The sequence below is a fragment of the Hippichthys cyanospilos genome, chromosome 22, assembly GCF_059441005.1.
Source record: "Hippichthys cyanospilos isolate Australia breed blue-spotted pipefish chromosome 22, RoL_Hcya_1.0, whole genome shotgun sequence".
NCBI lineage: Eukaryota > Metazoa > Chordata > Actinopteri > Syngnathiformes > Syngnathidae > Hippichthys > Hippichthys cyanospilos.
Genome location: NC_142390.1, coordinates 7,814,484 through 7,835,997, shown reverse-complemented (window position 1 = coordinate 7,835,997; position 21,514 = coordinate 7,814,484). Strand labels below are relative to the sequence as shown.

The following is a 21,514-nucleotide window of genomic DNA, read 5'->3' as shown; positions in this document are numbered from 1 at the left end:
ACTGCCACCTTGCGGGAGAAGGTTTTAATATCAGCATTGTGTGGTTAAAAACAGACCTGTCGTACGGTACCATTTTCCTTTTTGATTAACTGAAATAATAGTGGTTTAATTGGGGGGGTTGGTAAGATAATAGAAATGAAATAAAAGTAAAATTGTATGCTTTTATTAATTTCATAAAAGGAGTACAGCATAGTCATCGACATATTTTTTCAAGATGATATTTTGATCAGAAATTGTATAGACATTAGTAGGGACAAATAACGTGAAGATTCACACAAGTTCCCAGGTAGTAACACATGTATTAACTCATCAGCAAATTGTAGTGGGGGGGGGTACAGCATCAATGTTGGAGTGATGGCCTAAAAACATATCAATTGTTCATTGCAGTTTACAGGAGGGTTGAGAGAGAGAATAAAACCTCAGCTACACCTAAACGTTAATAGGTGAACTAACATGGTTGTAAAAGCAGCACGAGGCAGTGTTTGATCATGATTAAAAACAAAGTGACAGCTAACTACACAGCACTGAAGCAACCATTAATATATGAAATAAGTCTCAAAGTTAAACTCTCAAAATGTTTGCAAATCATACTGAGTTAGTAACAATACGTTAGCCTATGTTAAGGAATGTATCACAGTCTGGCACGCTACTGTCGTCAAAACCTGACTTTACTTCCTACGGATGTGACTATTACCTGAAATAAAACATTCAAAAACATGAGATGTCGGATTGAAACTGTGACACCAAGTCAAATATTATTTTTGGACTTGGAATTACAATTGGAGTTGCACATGATGCAATTTAGAACGGTCTTAAGCGTTTGTTCCCATGTCACAATACTAGTTCAGCCCTTGGTGATTCACTGCTTGAGCACAGGAACTTCCCTTGGCTTGAAAAAAGCCTGCACCATCCCCATGGCGAAAATGTAAACCTTGGCATCCACCACGATGTTCTCTTTCTTCAGTAGCTCTACAGAATCAAACAGTCAAAGACTCAGAAAGGTCAATTGAGAGAGACCGAGCACCGAAAAGTGCTTACCATCTATTTTCGTCTGGAATTCATCAAGCGGTAAAAGAATGACTTCCACAAATTCTGGAAATCAAAACACCAGTTTATTTATACTTTTTTTTTTTAAGTTGGGCATTATTTTAGTAAACATAATAGATTCCACTTACCTCCATCACCTGAAAAAAAAACAAGAGAGAAACAAGAAAAATGTTTTATGCAATTTGTCATGTATTACAGGTGATTTGTAGCCAGCAAGAAAGTTTCATTTTTAATACATTTTAGAATCTCCAGACACATTGTTTTGTCCACACCTTGCTTTGAAATTGTGCCGCTTTGATATCATGTGTGCCACATCATTAAGTGTCACATGCCGATATGTTGTTGAAGCAAGTGTAAGTCAAACAGGAAGGCAAAACTCCCTCACCCAGTTGCTGCGTTGGGTTGATATTCTCCATTTCATCCCCATTGATGTTGACCATGACAATCTGGGTGGTGCAATTGGACAGGCCGGGGTCCAGACAAGTCACTGCATTACAAAAAAAAAAATGAAAATGTCATTCAAGAACACAAAATTTGTAGTCCTCTAAATTGTGACTACGAAATAACACCTGGCGTGACCCCGACGACTTCGCCTTTGTAGCCCGTTTCTTCCTTCAGCTCCCTCAGCGCGGCCGTCGCTGCGCTCTCACCCTCGTCGATCAAACCTGAGCGGACACAAACAGACTTTAGAAGGCATACCTATTTTTTAAACCTTGCATACTGTCCGGTTCAATATGACTACATTGAAAAGTGTCCTCACCTGCAGGAAACTCCAGTGTGAAGCATCCCATCGGTGGACGGAATTGCTTCACCATCACCACGCAGTCTTTGTGTAGTGTCCTTTTCAGGAGGGCAATGATGCCAACACCTGGGAGCACAGCTTGTTCAACAAAGTGTGCTATTCACTAGTTCTAAAATCACATTTGAGAATGCAAAACTACCGTCTGCGTCTGTGTTGGTTTGCCGTGTTGTCCTCCTCACAGTTTCCCAGATCCTGGTGACAAACACAGAAGGACATGACTAAAACGCAACAACATGAGAGTGTTCATATCTCGGCAGAAAAAAAGGTAATCATACCTGGTGTTGCCATCAGGGTCCACGTATGTGGTTTTCTCCAGTTTCACCCATTTCCCAGATGCGAGCAGCTGTAACAAAAACAACAAAAATCCTATTTTTTCTGAGCGATCCGAAACGCAACTGATGCGTTTACATGCCGACGCACGGATCTGCAATTGTGATTAAAGGGAAGTGATCACGTATTCGTGTGGAGTAACTTTCATGCATTTAAAAGTTTTTGAAACATACCTCTTCTTTCACGACGTGCGGCGCTATCAACTCCTTGGAATCTTCAGTGTGGTTCATTGTATTATCTGAAAACCATGAGCAATTCAAGGCACCATCGGATCGGGAGTTGCTCAATTCGCAAGATTTTTCAAATAAGATGAACTACGCAACTACGTTGCGTGTATATATAATAGTTTATCAACGCAGCAAAACAGGATAACGGCATGACAATTTTGAACTTTAAACAGTCATGTGAATTGGGAAATGTGTAAACTTGACTCACGTGAAAACACGCCAACCGAGCCGAAGAAGAGAATGACGTCACGTATTCCAGTGTTACTGTTGGTACTTCCGGGTACCGCAAAGGCCACCCGAATCTCAAGTATCAAGTCAGGACAAATCAATTTGATTATTTTTTAAATTATTATTCATTTCCTTTGTCTTTAAATTAAAAATAAACAACGATTGGTTTGGTGTGATATTTAATGACACAAAGTAAGTAATTAGGGATAAATATTTTTTTTAACGATCAAGCTAGGCTCATAACAGTGGAAAATCTCTGAGGATGTGTTCATAAAATACTTCCCCAGTTTAGTTCAAAGCATTTGATTTATTTTCTTGCGATGTATTCACCTTTTCCTCACCAAAATGTGTTAAACACACAAAATTTAAATAAAGAAGGGATGGGACGTTTGGTTTTCTTAAACTGTAGCCTACGTAACAGGAAACAACTCATAATGTGATACACTAATAGGAATAAAAATCGGTGCTCAATAAAGTGTTCGGAAGATGATTACCGACGCACACTTTTCCGCGACAGGAAGTTGCAGCATGAAGAAGGAGCAAGTTGTTCACTGTCAATTTTCCGTCTGGTATCCGATATTTAAGCAACATTCTATCAAAAGGTAACAGGCTCGTTATATATTTACGCGTGGTTTTATTTCTGTAAACCTCCTTGCTGTAGCGACTATAGGTTACAGACATCATTTCCAATCGCCAATCACACATTCCACTTTTATCTTCCTTGTCACCTGTAGTTATGTTTCTAATCGTGTATTTATTTTGCAGTCTGATTCTTCCACTGCCTCAAAATGTAATAGATTATTTACTGGACGATGGGACATTGGTAGTTTCTGGGAGGTATGAAGCACCAAACAAACACTTAACCAAACATTATCAATCAAATTAGTTGACTTCTCTTTGCATTTCTTTTTTTTAATCTCCCAATTTAACTAGTGACCACCTTGCACATCAGACACACATCAACAACAATTCCGATGCCGAGGAAGACATTCAGGTGAGGGATAGTGGCTTATACATAAGTTAGTGATGACGATGGAAATTTAAGACAGTGTTGACAATGTGGCTTTTTGATCGCCATTTTTTGTGACTTTTCTGACCATTATTGTTTTATGTTTGCATCTGTGAATTTGTAATGTTTTGCCTTTTTCTACCCCCTTGTAGTGGTCAGACGATGAAACAACCACCACAGTCACTGTAAGCAAAAAATAATTGAATTACATATATTTTTCATAATGGAAAATGACGCACCCTGATCCTCGTGTTTTTTCACAAGGCTCCCGAGTTCCCAGAATTCACAGCCAAAGTGCTGGAGGCGATAAATGCTTTGGGTGGTTGTGTTTTTCCCAAACTCAACTGGAGTGCTCCAAGGGTAAAACCAAAAGTCGATTCTGTTGATGATCTATAAACATGGTAGCCATCTGTAATACTGTGTATTCATTTTAGGACGCTAACTGGATTGCATTGAACAGCTCCCTTCAGTGTCAGAGTCTAAGTGAAATATTTCTACTCTTCAAAAGCTCAGATTTCATCACCCACGATCTCACGCAGCCGTAAGACGTTAATACACAACTCATAAAAATGTCCCACATGTCTTATTTCTCCTAAGCTAATATTTTTTATCTTGCACCACTGTTGTATGAGGACTACAATTTTGAGAATATTGTCTCGTTCCCATTTGTGTGCAGATTCCTTCACTGCAATGACCAGGATTCCCCTGATCCTGTCATCAATTATGAGGTATCAAAAAAAAGTAGTGACTGAATAAATATAACGTAGTCTGCATTTTTTTTTTTTTTTTTTGTTAATTGTTGAGTATTTTATCCTCTCTCCTTAGCTGGTCCTGAGAAAGTGGAGCGAGTTGATTCCCGGTGGAGAGTTCCGCTGCTTTGTTAAGGAAAATAAACTGATTGGTAAGGTCGATGCTTGAATTATATTGATGCTATCATATCGCACATTGTCTGTTAAACATAGATGAAAGAAAGTTTACTTGGCTAAAAGCAGTTCCACCCACCCCTGCTAAATAATAATATCCGAAAATTAAAAACTAACCAAATTAACCGGCGGTTAAAAGCTTGTTTTAGCCTATAGATGGCGCCGTAAGATCTGGAATAAAAGCCATCTGTTTTCTAATTGATCTCATTAATGTTTTTGTCTAATAATTATATATGTAGCATTTTCCGAATAAAGCATTTTTACTTCATACTTTTATTTACTTGTTAGTTTTGTATTTTTGCTTGTGGGTGACCTGCTCATTCATATTTGTCGTTCATTTTGCATTTGGACAAAGAGCTAAAAGCACAGAGGATAACATGGTAGTTGCATGTGTGTGTGTTGCCAGCAATCAGCCAAAGAGACTACACTCAGTATTATCCACACATCCTAACGCAGGAGGAATCCATCGTTCATGCCATTCAGCACTTTTTTAGTCAATACATCCAGTATAAATTTTTGGATGAGGACTGTGAGTATATACGTTTGTCCGACTAACTTTGGATATTAAATTTTGGCACTACTTTGACTCGTTTATCTGTTTTACAGTTGTGTTGGATGTCTACAGGGATAGCCAGGTAAGCATGAGCACATTTTTGATAAACTATGACACAATCATGACCATAACCTTTCTTTTTGGCCGTTTTTATTGTACGGATGTCAGGGAAGGGTGTGGCTCATTGACGTGAACCCATTTGGAGAGGTCACAGAATCACTTCTGTTCAACTGGGAGGAGCTGACGTCCGGCGAGGAAATCGCCCAACAGGTTGGCCAGGCAGCAACACTTGTCCAGTCACCCTGATGGGCACGCAAGTGCGCTGACGTGTTTGTGTGTTGCAGGACAGGCCGACTTTACGCTACACCACCAGCGACGTGACGGTGCAGCCCAGTCCCTGTCTCAGCTACCGAATCCCACGTGACTTTGTGGATCTCTCCACTGGGGAGGATGCTTACAAGCTTAGCGATTTCCTAAAGCTGGTGAGCGCATTTATCCAAAGAAAGCAGTATGAAAGAGACATTTTAAATAGCATTTTTTTATCATCAACATTTCATTAAAAAAACAAAAACAACAACAAGACTTGACACTCCAGCTCTCCTTTACACCAGTTTATAGCAAGCCAATTAATAGGTAAATATTTTAATTAATTGTTATTACAGTAATCCCTCGTTTTTCGTGGTTAATTGGAACCAGAACCCCCCCCCCGCGATAAGTGAAAACTGCAATATACCCCACACACACACGCACGCACAGATTTATTTTTTTTTTAATTTTGTAAATGTGAAAAGTCTTCATTCTATGCATATTACTTAATGACTGCAGTACTGTACACATATTTACTTAAGTCTTAAATGATTAAACCTTATACACTAACTGAACAGTAGCTATCACTTTCCATCTTTTGAACTCTGGCGAGCAGCTGCCCGGACATCGAATTAAAGTGAAGCCTCGTGTAGCATAACAATACACTTGAAATGTCAATTTATTTCAAAAGAAATCTAGATAAAAGTCAAATTTCCAAAGCTGTGCATTTCTCCGTTGCTGGGTGTGTGCATTTGCTCTCGGCACGCCTCCGAGTCACGCGATCGGCTCCCAGAGACCAAGCTGTCAATCAATGTGCTTACTAGCACGTTCGTAACATGTGCTTGTGTGCTGAGCTGATTGCACACAGGCGGTTACAGGAGAGACGAAAGCGAGCTTTTGGATCCTCTTGCCTTTTGTGATAAATTGGAATTTAAAGTGTAAACTATGCGCTTTAATCATGTTCGATAAGCTTCTTGTTACTCGCTCTAGTTGGACGTCCAAGGAAGTGGTAAAAGTATAGGCACATGACTAGACACTGAAAAGAGAGGGCATACCAGTGCAATTACGGTATAAGCTTTAATCAAAGAAGATTAAAGTAAATATGTGTACTGCAGTAGTAGTTCAACTTCCAAGGAGTACCAGTGACAAATGCATTTATAGATAACTTGCCTATTTGGCACGTTTCTCCTCAATATAACCCCCCCCCCCCAAAAAAAAAAAAAAAAAAATCCGCGGTGTACTGAGGGCGCGATGGGCCAAGAGCAAAGTAGTCAGGAATCACTGTATAGAGAAAATGTTCACATTTAACCATATTACATGCATTTTGACAGAATTTCTGGAAATAAATAAATTTTAGAGGATTTTTTTTATTTTAAAAAATTACTATGAGTACCCATGTCTATATCCAATTCCAATGAAGCGGTTGTTCTGTCGTTTGTCAATGACGTACCCCCTGTGAATTTTTTTCAGCTAACCAGAACGTTGGATGGGAAAAAAAACCCTAATGATTTATCAAACATTTTTTGTGGTATCATCGTTTATATTTTTTTAATACCAACTCCCCGGATTAGGTTGCGTAACATCATCTGTCTATCTTCTTGGCGTCCAAAAATGTGCTTCCTTATAAAACTTAAGAAAATAAAGCCATACATTTTGCAATTAATTCATTATGACATAACGCATTGCTTCATATTCCAATTAATTTAGTCTTTATTTCAAATTGTACTGCATTAAATCAAAAAACATTTAGTTATTTTTGCTGATTTTTGCAGGAACCCTGCCAACATCTCATGTACCCTTTGAATTGCCTTCATGTGCACTCCCATTTGAAAACTGCCAAAATAACGGCATCATTCTTAGTTATGCAAACATTAACAACAATACAAACTGTTGGCGCACCCATCACACTTCCTGTTTATAGTCAATAATGGAACTGTAAAGAAGCAGCGTTAAAAAGCCAGTTTATTAAAAAAAAAACAGGACCATTTTTAATGTTTGTTTCAAAATAAAGTATCACACAACATTCTATCAGTTATGTACTTTACATTGGTATTTTAACAAAACACCTGTCTCTAACCCTACAGCAGAAAGGCCTACAAGAGAACGACGAGGACGACGATACTCCTCAGTGACTTTTCTGTACCTGGCATAAAGTTGTCATGTGTCCTGAAGCAAACATGATGGCGATTCAAGTGTGACATTTGAGAGAATTACTATGATAACGGTACATAGCATGTCCTATTTTATTTCTTGTTTTAATCATCTTAAATTCTGTCTTGTTTTTCTGTCACATAAACACTGCGTGATACTTCTAAGTCTTTAACAAACTTCTTTATTTAACACTAAAGCCTTTGATCACCCAAGTCACCTTCAACGCCACCGCCCTCCTGTTTGTCCGGGACAATTTAGCCTGAACACTTCTGACAAGCTCATTGCCAACATTGTTCACTTTTTTTTTACATGAGCTAGTTTCCCATCATGCATCTCTGTAGACCCGGGCACTACGGAACCCCATTAAACTTCTTGTCATATATCGACTGAGCTGTCATGTCTGGTAGATGCCGGCAAACTAGCACATTAGGAATTGATTGTGCTTTTACGTAATGGCTCCAATTACGCCGCAAGCTAAATGAGCTCCAAGCGGCCCCTTATCAATTTGTGTTGTGTAGTGTGTGCTCGAGTGTGCAACCCCCTCAGCCGGATTGAAATAGCAATTACAGGAGTAGAAAAAGCTGGCCAAGTGGGAGTTCTAGTTAAAGGCCCACAGTGTGGAAAATGTTGCAGGTTTATTATCATTACGTGGGCTGGCATTGAGCGGGAGTGTCCTGCTTTGACCTGTGACATGTTTCGATCATTTAAGAGAGCTGCACACTACTCATATTTGCATTCTGTGATTGCAATGATGAGAGATCAATTATGAATTGCATAAAGCAGATAAAGGGAAAAAGGTGTGGTCTCACAGCCCAGATGTATCACTTCAACTCAAAAAGACCTCCAATCTCTCATCAATGGTGAGTATCTTTCAGTTTTATTTTCCAGCGGTTAGACGTTAACAAGTCGAATTGTTCAACTCTGACTTCGTAAGCATTGCACAGTTAATAAAGGACCACAATGGCAACAGGGCACAATTTGCTGACTCAGTCCAAAGGAGGAGCAGGAGGGGGAGGGGGTGAGGAGCCAGAGGTGTTTTCCTTGGCTACAGCTGAGAAAGGGCTGCAGTGCTTTGCAGCCAGAATACTCATGAGCAGCCAGGACTGCACCTCGCCCCCACCGCCTTCTTCATCACCGCCTGCGTCCACGCAAGTATTAAGGCCACTCTTGTTGTCCCTGTTAACGTCGTACAGCCTGAGATGACCTCTACAGCTGTCGGACTGTGAGGATCAGAGATACACACGCACACCAGTGTGCTCAATGTAGCTTGGACTCCGGCGACCCAAATGACGAGAAAATAATCTTTGCGCTTTTATTGTGCTTCATTTTTTGAAACTGGAAAGGCGCTGACAGCTTTTCAATTAATCTCCAGGTGACAGCATTTCTCGTGTCAAGTTTGACAAAGGTGCTGAGGTAAATACAGGAAATTACAAGGGCTTGCCTTCAAAGTAAAAGCTGAGCAGGATTGACTTAGGTAAAATGTTCTTGCCCAAAGGCACATTTACATTTTAAAATGAACAGATTATAGACGAGAAAGCAGAACATTAAACATTAATAGCTCTGTTTTAAAAAATACAAATCAAAATATGTTTATACAAGTACTGGAAAGACCATTAACAACTAATTGATTACCAAAGTATTATTTTTTTATATATATATATTTGGAGACCAATAATGTTCCAAATCAATTTAGCCTAACTCAAAACACTCATTTTTCACTCAAGCAAGTCCATTAGTTTTGCGGTGAATCAAAGACATTTGCAAGTATTTTTCTTTAGCAATCCATGATCAACATTTTGGCAAATTTTCTAACATACCACAGACCTAGCCATCATCCAAAATATCATGACTAAAAACAAAACATGCTAATGTTTTTTTTCTGCATTGTCAATTTGATAAAATGCCGTTTTGTAATGAAGGGTTGGAAATTAAAAAATAAAAATCAGCTTAATCCACATAATTGATTATACGGAAATCGCCATTAGTTGTGGGTTTATAAATTTAATCCTTAATATAGACTTAGTGATGATGGACTCGTTTTGGCATCTTAACAGCAATAAACTGACATTCTGCCTCCTAAAATGTGTTAGCTTTTCTCAAATAACCCAAATTATTTTATTTAAATTTTGAGTCCCTTTGGGGTCAAGTTTAAGTCAGTTAAAATGAATTCTGTACTAAACCAAGAAACATGTTGGGTGATTGTGCCTTAAAAAAAAAAATCACATTGTATTATGGTGAATGATTATAATTAGAAAAAAAATGAGGGTGTAGTTAAAAAGTAGTTAATTTTTTTTTACTATCCTTCTATCAATTATTCAACTATTATTCAACTATTACTCCACTCGGACGAGCTAACTGTACATGAATCGATTTTTCGATCATCCAAGCTCCACTTATTCTTTTATTCTTAAAGGCCCCGACAGGAAGTAGAATTTAATCCGTGAAATTGACAGCTGGGAACGTGGAAGAGGAGGAGGCGGGAGAAGAGGAGCTTGGGACACAGCAACCTGCTGGAGGACTCACATGGTCCTGCCGCAGCTGAGCTCTCACTACCGGGTCAGCCCTCACAAAACTCTGAATCATCACCTTTTAGCCGTTTGGATTTTGATCTTGTTCATGAATTTATTCTTATGTTTTGCCCGCAGCCCTCCTCCCTCCCACCCCCCTGGTATTAAGCAGCACCATGGCTCGGGAGAACGGAGACACCAGCGGGGGGGAGACTTGGAAGAAGCAGGTTGACGACATCAAGAAGATGTTCGATTTGAAGGAAGTCCTCGGGACGTGAGTAGAAGCTACTTTGACCGTCCTTGACAATCCTCCGGCATCCGTGCCAGCGTCCAAACAAAGTGACTTTGCGGTGACATCATTGTACTTTAGCACTGGAGCGTCAAATATTCTCATTTGGGATAATGGGACACGCTTGCCTAGGCTCGACCAACCTCATTAATTACGGCCTGTCACATATTTTTTCCATTGACATCACTGCATATTATTTACATTAGGTTAAGTGAACTATTTAGTTTGATGCTTATTCTAATGTACGGTAATATTAACACATATATGATAAATTCTAATTCTTTTTCATTTGACCTGCCGTCTTGTGAGTTCATGGTTTAAAAGTAAAGCTTGAAATAGGCTCCTAAAACAAAAAACATGGTGGCCTGAGACAAAATACTGTATGCCTTGACAACACGACAGCAACGCTTGAGTGGTAAGAACAGACCATCGATGGCCCAAAACTCAATTTTTGGGGGGTTGGCGGTGAAGTTCTTCTAATCAATTACTGTTGTTTATTCTGCATTATCTATAGATAAAAAAATAAACTACAACTAAAATTACACAAGCAATCCATTCACAAATGCAATTACTGAAGTAAAAGCCGATGTTTGAAAATGCATGAGTTAAACAAAAGAAAATCTGTATCTTTCTGTGAATTCACTCCAAGAACAAAGAAATATTTACTTGTTGAGAAGCTGACGGTGTTTGAATGATTTTTATTATAAAAATGGTTCTACACAATTTCTTAAATCTCAAAATAGTTGTTGATAAATTTGAAAGTTGTCGTCAAATAAACCAAACTTACTTGACAGCCAATAAACTATCAAATAAATCGGCAAATATGTACTATTTATTTAAATCCGATAGACTAAATAATGTGCTTGACCGCTGCTAGATCAATAAGCGATTTAATTTGACAGCTCTAACGTGTGGTAATGAGTGTAATTACTTCTTTATGATGTAATTGTTGTCGTATTTTCAACGTTTCAATTGTCCGTTAATAATACTTAACAGAAACCTTGGTGTTTGATCTTTTAACCCTTTCACTATAGTTTTTTTTTTTTTTAATAAAATGTATGGCCTATATTACTTGTTTATAAGTTTATGATACTTGGAAAATTAGTTGTAAAAAAAATTCCTCTTACATTTCCACCGCTGCATCTGTGTATCCTATAGACCACGATACAGTGGACCCCCATGTTACAACCTCCCTGACTTACGTTATTTTCATGTTGCGACGTGGAATACTGAGTTTTTTCAACCCCTCTTTGTGGTATTTTCTCGGTTTTGCGACAAAAATAACTGTCATGACCCTTGGGGCTTGTCTGTATTTTTGTTGTTTTGTCTCCATCTGCAGGCGTTTTTCGCTAATTACACTTATTTTCAGTTGCCGTCCCTTCAACGCGTCACTACACTTCTGGTCTGCTATTGGTCGGCGTCTCCTCGTGGAGATGCTGGTCTGCTATTGGTCGGCCTCACTCGTTTCAAAATGGCAGAACGATAAAGCTCTGTTTGATTGTGATTGGTTGCAAAAGCGTATATATAGTGCATTTTACTGCTTAATTTAAAGTTGAAAGGGTTGGCTATGGGACCCAAGATTGCTAGTGATGTTAAAGAGATGATTTATATGGAAATTATGCTGGAGATAACCTTTATTAAGGAATGTGGGCATAACAAGCGGCACTCATAGGTAAATAAATCCTTTGTATATTTTTTATTTATGATGTTTTCTGATTGTATACAAGTATGTCATATATAAGTAGCACTTATTATATTATTTTGGTACCAATTTTTAATATGTATGTACAATTTTGATGTTTATACCTGGGATTTTAAACGCATTAGCTATTTAACATAGGTTTGGATTGCCCGTCATACGGCGAATTCCAACCGAGGAACGGATTAATCTCGTAACACGAGTTCTCACTGTACTTGTACGAAAACATGCCAGAGAAGTGAAAAACACAGACATTACATAGTAATCAGTGTAGTAACACACATATTTAGCACATATTATCAATATATTTCCGCAGTCCTAGATGGTTAATTCACAAGAAATTGTACAACGCAACCTACCTTGTTGGAAAAGTTGCTAAATGCCACAAGAATCTGGAGATAGGTGTGTCATGAACCGCTGAGATGCCATTTCATATTGCTACCATTCGTAAATGCCTTTTTGTTTTGTTTTTTAAAGTGCAGGGACACTTTGGGAGGGATTCTTGTGGATGACAGCAAGGTTTTAACAGACGGTCTCTCAGCACTAGCGACAGTTTTGTCGTCACACTTCTTTTTTCCCACTTGAATTGACACTCTCGTGTCTTGAGAGGGATGTTTTTCCTGGCTCCAGACTCCGCATAATCCCCACAGCTAGTCGCAGTCTGCTGTTTTTTCTTGCGACTGGTTTGGACGGCAGCCTGGAGGAGCAATACGGCGGGGGGTGTGGGGTGGGGGCATACACACGGGGCGGATGTGCAGATTGGGATTAATGACGTTGGGATTTAGAGGGACTTGCACCCGAATAGAAGACGGCCACTTGGACAGGTTGTGTAATGAGGCTCGTCTGAAATGGACATCAGGTTTAAGTCGGTGAACTTTAGACGTATCGTTGAGCCGTTTGCTTTGATTCATCGGCAGAATTGAGGAAGGGGGCGGTCGTGGAGCGGTGATTTTCCATTAGCAACAGAAATTAGTCGTTGTCCCAATGGTGGCGCTTGATTGGATGGCAAACAAGTATGACAAGTCACTTGGCGCCGTCGTTCTTTGATGAGCTTTTCCCGCGAATCAAACCAGACAGGATGTGATGTCGTCCATCTATCCCATCACGCCTGACTTCCCTTATTGGGTCACACTGCCCTTCATGTAATGACTGCGTGTGTGCATCCCACAGGACTAGCAGTCATGATCCTTCATGAAATCAATGTAGCTAAAGCTGAATTAAGTGAAAATCAAAATGTGGTGTTTACATTAAACCTGATAAAAATCAGTTTAAAATGTCAAATGATTATTTTCCACAGGTTTGATTTGAATAAATATTACCTTTTTAATAAAAGTTTGTCAGGTTTATTGCCGTATTTTCCGCACTATAAGGCGCCCCTAAAAGCCTTAATTTTTTAAAAAGTTGATGGTGCGCCTTACAATCAGGTGCGCCTTATACGTATGTATCAATACTTTGATTGGGATTGGTAGATGGGGAATGAAGTGATAAAATAAGCTTTACCTGTTTCTTTTGTGTGTTTACAGTTGAACAAGGTTGCTCATATTGACATTGAGTTATTATGCTAATTAGAGTTATTATTTGAGTTATATTTGTTATTACTTTGAGTGTTACTATACTGTGATTGAAAAAGTTTTAAAATATGTCATTAATTGAAGGTGCACCTTATAATCCGGTGCGCCATATATGAAGAAATTTTTTTTTAAATATGTCGTTCGTTGAGGGTGCGTCTCATGATCCGGTGCGCCTTATAGTGCGGCAAATACGGTACTTTGATTAAAATTGCTTGTCTTTTATTTTTGTGGTTTAACTGGCGGATAAATGAGTAAGAATTATTTTCTGCTTAAATTGAACGACTATATATCTGAAGCACAATATTAGCTTTTCCTTCCATGCACTATATTTACAGGAGACTCTTTTGGTATCACCTTACATTCATGAGTGTCTACGCCATTGTTGTTCATTCCTCAATAATTCAATAGCTGGGTTCTTGTTTTGTTTTTTTTGTGGGTGTGTGTCTCACCTGCTCTGCTTTGCTGGAGTCGTGAGGACAGAGTTCTTTAGAAAAAAAAAAAAAACATGTGGGTTGACCGGGGTTTCCTAGTTTTAAGCAAGACGAGGTGTACGATAGCGTCGATGGTGATGCATTGTGGGAAAGTTGCCCTTAATTGATGCTCTAATTCCCTCTCCCACACTACCTTCTTGTAGCTCTCGCTTTCTATGTCTCTGTCGCTATCTGCCTCCCTGACTGCTCTAAATGTGACTTTTGTCGCACAGAACATTTGTCATATAGTGATGCATTCAGGTTTCTTTCACTTATCTGGCCGGCAGCTAGATGAAGAATGAATGTGAATACTGTGCTGTGCCGTTTTTCCTTAGTTGACAGTGTCTTATTTTCACTGCAGCCAACTCCGGTTCTTTTTCGCAAAATAAATGGGGAAAGCCATCCGCTGGCAGATAATAAACATTCCTCTGAAAATTTGCAGAATTGGAAAATCAAGAGCTTGCACAATTGTTTACGATAGTTTTTCACTTCTTAACCTGTGACATTTAAGCAATATATGCACAAGCTACAGTATGAATAAGTTTACCTTAAATCTGATTTTTAAATCGGTATACATTGTAGTTGAACTTAAAGGACAGTTTGAAAACGATTTTTTTTAATATTTTGTTCTCTTGCTACATTGTGGTTCGGTTATTGGGGCCTCACTCTATCGCAAATGTTCATTTATGACTGTACTTTTTTTTTTCTGCAGATCTGTTCCAATTTTTCCTGCAATTTTTCTTCCTTTTTAAGTCAGATCACTTAAAAAACAGCATTTTTATTCATTTTAAAAAATGCAACATCTCACTACATCGTAAATGTTCAGTTATGACTGTATATTTTTTTGCAAGTCTATGTTGCTATTTTTCCTGCAAATTTTCTTCCTTTTTAAGTCAGATCACTTAAAAAAACAAGCAGTTTTATTGATTAAAAAATGGAACATTTCCTACATTTATTTTTTATTAATGACCGCATCTATTGCAGGTTTACCTCACTATTTTATTAAGTATTATTCTTCCTAAGTTGGACCAGACAAAAAAAAAGGTTTCATGTAGCAAAAAAAAAAAAGTCAAGCTGTACATAACAGATTTCATTTACGCAAGGGAACGTTGTAATCGAACCTTAGTTAGTTTAATGATTGTTGGGTTTCTTACTTTGAATAAAACAGCAATTATATTTCTCCATGACCTTACTGTATTTTTTCTATTTCCTAATTAAAAATACATACCAAGAAATTCTGTAGGTCCGGCAGTAATTTATTGGCATTTTTCAAGTGTAATTGAAAGTCATTCACAAATAGGAAATTTAAAAACCTCAGCGTTGGATTATGTTGTGACTAAATGTAAATATTTGAGTCTGACATCCACAAGGCAGCACGTCAGAGTCACTTTCCTCATGCGGCAAATACACATTCCACTTAACAGCTGTCACGACCTCACAACTAAATATGTTGAAGGCAGGATGACTAATTTGCATACAGAAAGGTAGGGGTTCCCAGGGTCCCGCTTGACAGATTGACACGTGCGCCCAGCACATTAATGACCATAAACTGTAGTCCATTATTGGATCGCTGCACTATTTTAAGCCCGGGAGTTGGTAATGGCCTTCAGGATAAAAGCTTGTGTGTGCAGTTTTTTTGTTTTTGTTCTTTTAAACAGCACTTCAATGAATTTATTATTTAAATTGGTATGTAGATCACTTTGATGTCTTGCCGAGTTCAAATGGACGTGCTGGTGGAAACAAGTGAATAGGCGGTGTTTCCGGAGGTTATATGATATCTTTTAGAAATAACAAAGACATGGAGCAGAATGATTAACAGTGGCCTCCAGTTGATTAGCCAGTCAGGACGCAGAACAAAAAGCAGGCATCCCCCACGGGTCTTTCCACAGTCCACTCTCTCTTCGGAAAGTTTTGTCCCTGGCAGGAATGTTTTATTTTCTTTGACGATCATTCCATCAAAAAACAAGAGAGGGTTTCTTGTTTTCATGGGCCTGTCGGCTTGGAAGGGGGCTCCTCCCACCTATGGTCCCTTCTGGAGGTTTCTGATTTTCCCCAAATTGGGTTTTTTGTGTTTTTCCTTCCCCTTTTGGGAGCTTTGACAGGGGATGCTGTTGTGTACCTTACACCGAAACGATGACTCTGTATGACTTCTTTTTTCGAAAGAAGTCTCAACGTGACCTCTGTGAAGCCCTTTGAGACTTCGGTGATTTAGGGCTATACAAATAAAATTTGATTTATTGATTGATTGATGGATGTTGTTTTTGTTTTTAGTTTCATGCAGGGGCTCTTGTGTTCTTGGCTCGTGACTGTAACTAGGCAAATTTAATAGTTGCAGCCATTCCAGAGTTGATATTTCATTCCTTGCTCCGAAGGGCTATAATTGTGTGCCTGCTTTCACTAAGTCAACATGCAGATACATGCCTGTTTTTGTCTCTTGTGAGATCAAGAAGTATCATTCGCAGTTGTTTTGTAGGCCGTGTAGCGGCTATGTGATCGTGAATATGGTATTTTCCCCCACGCACTCACTGTACGTGTCCTACAACAGTCAAACGAGCATTGTATTTTTTTTCAGAAAAACTAGCTTGAGTAACACATCCCTTGCTTTAGAAATGACTAGATAGGAAACAACATTTTTATTAATTTGCCATTTCATTTATTCACAATTTCCCTCTCCATCTCTACTGCTATCATCTCTACTCGCTAAAGATAATAGAGAGCGCCGCTGAGACAAGATAGTGTAACAATACATGTCCAATATTAAGTCATGGAGGTTGCCGTGGTAACAACCTCGCCGGCGTTTCCCCATCCGATTATGAATGATTGTGGCTTTTAATTCAAGCACTGGAGTTTCACGGCTGGCCGGCACGCACTTTGTCTTGTGGACAGGCAATTTAGGCTCGATGGCACACATTCATTGAAGAATTTAAGAGCCTTCTCACATACTGTAAATGTGCATGGTACTCTGCTAAGCTTCACAGTTAAATGTGACTAATTTGCACTTAGGGCCACATTGTGTATTATCGCATGTCAACTTTTCCAGGCACTATAAAGTTTGGACTACAGTTTCAAACGCACCCCATTACAGTTGTAGTAACTTTTTTTTGGCCAAAGTGGCTAAATAATCTCTTTACACGCCACGATGAAATAGTTTGTGAATCTTGATTTCACAATATAATACCGTATTCAACACACTATAAGGTGCACCTAAAGGCCTTATTTTTTTTAAAAAGCTGATGGTGCGCCTTATAATCAGATGCACCTTATATATGGAGCAATGTTGAGATTGGGATTCGTAGATGGGGAATGAAGTGATAAAGTAAGCTTTACCTGTTTCTTTTTTGTGTTTACAGTTGAACAAGGTTGGCCATATTGACATTGAGCTATTATGCTATTGAGAGTTTAGAGTTATTATTGTTATTATTGAGTATTACTATATTGTGATTGAAAAAGTTTTAAAATATGTCATTAATTGAGGGTGCGTCTTATAATCCGGTGTGCTTTATAGTGCGGAAAATACGGTACATAAATCTAATGTTTGATTTTTTAAACGATGGATTATCTAATTAATTTCCTTTATTGCACTAAGTTCATTGAGTTCATTCTATTGTGACTAGCAATGATTAGATTGCATGATGGAGGTTGGGCTTTAACACTCATGTTAACGCCTGCTGTGCTCTGTGTGCAAAATGAGGGAATCTGCTTGGAATTTAATTACACTGTTTCAAGGTATAAGCGAGTATGGACGTGCTGGCAGCTACAAAACACAATCACTTTCATCTTATGTTTTGATTGTAACTATTTAGGGTTACTTTTGGCCATGGAACAGCCCTGCAGTGTAGCAGCTTGTCGTTTGTTTATGCAGTCTGGTGTGCTTTCCCTTCCAAATCTTGGTCTCTGCACGGCTCTTTTGCAGTTTGAAATCATTTTAACCGTCATTGCGGTCTCTTATATGGACACATAGGGCAGAGTAGTTTACACACATTCTCAATATTCTACAACCAGACAGGTTTAATACCAAAAGCACAATTAAGTTACTTCAATTAAAATAATCCAAATCTTCCGATTTTAGGCTCTTGGCAGTAATTATATGCAAACATCTGCCTTTACTTGGGAAAATGATGACTGAACCTGAATTGAATAGTAATTGGTGAATAAGCCGTAATTGGAAAAGGTATAGTTTTTCCATACACTTTGATGCAAAAAGTAATATTATTTTATTATTTGATTAATCGATGAAATAATCAGGAGAATATCCAGCCATCCATTTTCTAAAGCTGCTTCTCTTCACAAGGGTCAGAGGCTTGCTGGTGCCTATCCCAGCTGACTTGGGGCAGTAGGCGGGGGACACCCTCAACTGGTTCCCAGCCGATTGCGTGGCTCACAGAGAAAAACAAGCGTTCACACACCTAATCACACCCAAGGATAATTTAGTATGTCCAATACACCTGCCATGCATTTTTTGGATTGAGAGAGTAAGCTGTAGTGCCCGAAGAGAACCCACGTGGCCTCGGGGAGAACATGTGAACTGTGAAGCCAAAGTTCTAACCACTGCACCGAGCAGCCCTATCAAGAGGATGATCAATTAAAAATATATTTGATGGTGTTACATAAAATCTCATGTTCCAATTCATTTACTCTTAATTTGAAAAGGAAACCTTCCTCTTCATGTCAGGCTGAAACTTTCAAAAGCGCTGTTGAACTCTTACCTACCCCTGGAAGTGCCTTCACTTACCTTCATTTGTGAAACGGCGACTTTGAAGATGGATTGTTTAAAAAAGGAAAAAAAAGTGTTGCTCCAATTGTTTTGTGAATGGTGATATGAATATCTCTATTCAACTCCACCGTGGAGTATGAATCATGATTAAAACAAGGGTTCTCGTCTCACGTCTGGCTCTGCACGCGACTTCGGTGGTCCTCGTCGCAATCATTGCTTCCGAGCTGAGCTCACACGTTTTGACTTGGCAGTTTATTAGTGTGGCAATATTCAGAGCTGTCAATGGTGAAGATTTATAAGGTCAGGGAGGATTGAATCACAAGCGGCAGGAGATGATTACTCCAGGGGAAGCCTGTGTGTGCGCGACTTTGTCGATTCTTTTTCAACTCAGCTTTGCGTTGTCCTTTTTCTACTTGTCTTGACATGTCTTATTTTGTTGGAAATTGGCCTTCAGTTTAATCAGAGATTTCAAGAAAATCCAATCCTAAGAATTTGCAGGCCTGCATTGTTACGCTCCTGTTGGCGTTTCCATGATGCTAAATGTAAAGAGGAGGGAAGCCTATGAGCATCCTGTGGGGGTCGGGGTTGTTGCCATGGCAAATTCATACGTGACTGCGTTTGGCTATGTGTGATATGAACAAGGCGAGCAGACAATGAGCAGCATTTCTTTCATGCTCTCACTCCGCTTTTTATCAATGAACGGCCAATACATATTGCCTCAATAGCAGTTTAAAGTTGTCTCTTCATATGGTCGTGAACATGCATTGCTTCATCCGTTTCATTATTTTCCTGGACATGCATGCATGCTTGTTGTTTTTCTGTTAATGTTTAATTTCGCCCTCAAGAGCTCCGCATGCATATTCCATCTGCCGCGGCATTTGCCGGTAAAAGTGGAGCCCGTTCTGGCCTCCCCATATGGGCAACCAGTTCCGCACTTTCGGTGCCAATTGTGCACATTTGTTTTATAATTACACAGAAGAGTGCAGGCATTTTCTTCGGGTGCGTTCTGTCATCTTCAGCCCCTGCCATTGGAGCCACAGACAGCATACAGACTATAATTGGCTCTTAATTGCTGCCGTGGCAACAGTGCTATTTAAGCCTATGAGCTGTGTGCATGTGCCTATAGTGCACAAAAAGGGAGAAAAAGGCACATGGGGCTGTTAATTGGCTTCTCCTCATTTCACTCTGTTGTTACTAATGGAGCACATGTACTGTGTCTGTGTGTACATGGAAGTATTTTTGTTGTCTCCTTCTTTTTATGCCTCATTGCTGCTGTAATAGAATACCTGCACCCATCACGCCCAACCTCCTGTTGCCATAGTGACCCAGCAAAGCGTTTTTTCCACACGTGGGTGACAAGCCCACAACAAAACAACGATGGCGAAAAAAAAAAAAAATCCACAAGTTAATTAAGATAAAGATTGCAGGTTAGCCAGGAGCCGATATAACTCAAACCCCTTAGCTGGTTGGTGACCCAATAACATTAATGATCATTTTAACCTGTTGATTGTTTTTGTTTAATCATCAGTGCAGAAATTGACCTAACTTCTTCTTCTTCTTTTATTATTACTACTATTGTGTACTATGAGTTTGTTGCTGTTATGGTCTATAATAAAGTCAGATCGGTAAAAATGTTGTTCAAACCCAGAGCCCCCTCAGCTTTCAGACAAATCACCCAATAACATTAATAATGAAATAGCGCAGCATTTTAATATGGTAATCGATTGACCTGTCAATTAGTTTGGTGATATTGTGGATTTCTTTGTTAATGTTTTTCAAACTTGACAGCGCAATGGTGAGGGATTGAAATTCGACGATTCGGCCAATTTTATACTCGGCCTCAATATGATTAATTGATAATCAAAAATAGTTATATTCCAAAATCAAATCTGAATTTCAGTCAATCAGCTGTTGTCTTTGTATTGCATCGTATTTATGATACTGCAATAAATTATGCAATCATAATTGAGTTGTAATTGATCATTAAGAACTAACAAGAAGGTTGCAATGCATGCGATTATTTTTTTTTCCTTTTTTTTGATGAGCGTCAAGTAACGTCAAGTCGACCTTTATCTAACGTTGTTGTTTATCGAACAAGACAATGCTCTACTGTTAAAGCACTTTGCATTGTATTCACATGAAATCAAAGGAGCATGTGTGCTCATGTCCATGACGTCAGCGGCGTGTTATCGCCAGCCAGGCTTTATGTGTGTGTGTGTGTGTGTGTGTGTGTGTGTGTGTGTGTGTGTATCTGCAAATGTGTGTCCATTCAAAAGCAACTGCCATGCCTTTGATTCAACTGCTAATTTTTTCTGTGGCAGGAGGAGATTCGCCATTATTCCTCGCAGCTTGATGCTTGCCGACACATTGAAATCGCAAACGCTGCTCGTCCTCTGGTTGAGCATTTGACATGCTTTTTTAAAGGCATGCGCCATCTTTTGTTGTAGCATTATGTGCTTATTGTGATCTGGGAGTAGATTTTCAAGGGAGCAACAGGCAATTTTGGGGGAAGATAACGAACACCGAGTCTAACCATGTCTTTTACTCCGTCAAATTGTTATTAGTTTGGATAGCGCCAAATTGTAGCGCGAATTTAAACACTTCCCTATTGCGTTATGCTGTTAGTCCCTAAAGGAAATGGAATTAGATTTCTTCATTCATTGGGGAAAATCTCCCAGGCTGCTATTA

The 21,514-nt window shown here is 39.0% G+C and overlaps 3 protein-coding genes across 7 annotated transcripts in view; 2 read left to right on the top strand and 1 right to left on the bottom strand.

Annotated features, from left to right (window-relative positions):
• Nucleotides 1-147: 147 nt before the first annotated feature.
• Nucleotides 148-2,716, bottom strand: nudt5 (nudix (nucleoside diphosphate linked moiety X)-type motif 5). The gene is given in 9 exon segments (XM_088405786.1): nt 148-969; nt 1,039-1,170; nt 1,412-1,534; nt 1,617-1,712; nt 1,808-1,915; nt 1,989-2,041; nt 2,125-2,192; nt 2,353-2,417; nt 2,615-2,716. Coding segments are annotated over 8 exon segments (747 nt in total). The 5' UTR covers nt 2,410-2,417; nt 2,615-2,716; the 3' UTR covers nt 148-859.
• Nucleotides 2,717-3,127: 411 nt separating this feature from the next.
• cdc123 (cell division cycle 123 homolog (S. cerevisiae)) lies at nt 3,128-7,962 on the top strand. Of its 2 annotated transcripts, none has more exons than XM_088405845.1 (13): nt 3,128-3,236; nt 3,400-3,471; nt 3,568-3,628; nt 3,796-3,828; nt 3,908-4,003; nt 4,078-4,184; nt 4,320-4,371; nt 4,469-4,544; nt 4,973-5,095; nt 5,173-5,201; nt 5,288-5,389; nt 5,464-5,601; nt 7,513-7,962. In XM_088405845.1, the coding sequence occupies exons 1-13, from the start codon at nt 3,163-3,165 to the stop codon at nt 7,555-7,557; spliced, it is 1,008 nt and encodes a 335-aa protein (XP_088261971.1). In that variant the 5' UTR covers nt 3,128-3,162; the 3' UTR covers nt 7,558-7,962. The 2 variants fall into 2 exon arrangements, with proteins under 2 accessions (XP_088261971.1, XP_088261970.1); XM_088405844.1 differs by having other exon boundaries at nt 7,510-7,962.
• A 2,083-nt stretch (nt 7,963-10,045) lies between these two features.
• camk1da (calcium/calmodulin-dependent protein kinase 1Da) overlaps nt 10,046-21,514 on the top strand; it is a 47,659-nt gene continuing 36,190 nt past the window's right edge. For all 4 annotated transcript variants that reach the window (XR_015864112.1, XR_015864111.1, XR_015864110.1 and 1 more), the window contains exons 1-2: nt 10,046-10,132; nt 10,222-10,357. Coding sequence is in view for 1 of the 4 variants with exons in the window: in XM_088405843.1 (XP_088261969.1) it covers nt 10,260-10,357 (98 nt within the window). In the remaining 3 variants the exon portion in view is untranslated. The remainder of the gene's footprint in view (nt 10,133-10,221; nt 10,358-21,514) is intronic.

Bases quoted from the DNA above. Each gene is read 5' to 3' on its own strand.
- cdc123 (XM_088405844.1), top strand. From the start codon at position 3,163: ATGAAGAAGGAGCAAGTTGTTCACTGTCAATTTTCCGTCTGGTATCCG. The intron at 3,472-3,567 runs GTATGAAGCACC...CAATTTAACTAG, and splicing joins ACATTGGTAGTTTCTGGGAG to TGACCACCTTGCACATCAGA. The intron at 3,829-3,907 runs GTAAGCAAAAAA...TTTTTTCACAAG, and splicing joins AAACAACCACCACAGTCACT to GCTCCCGAGTTCCCAGAATT.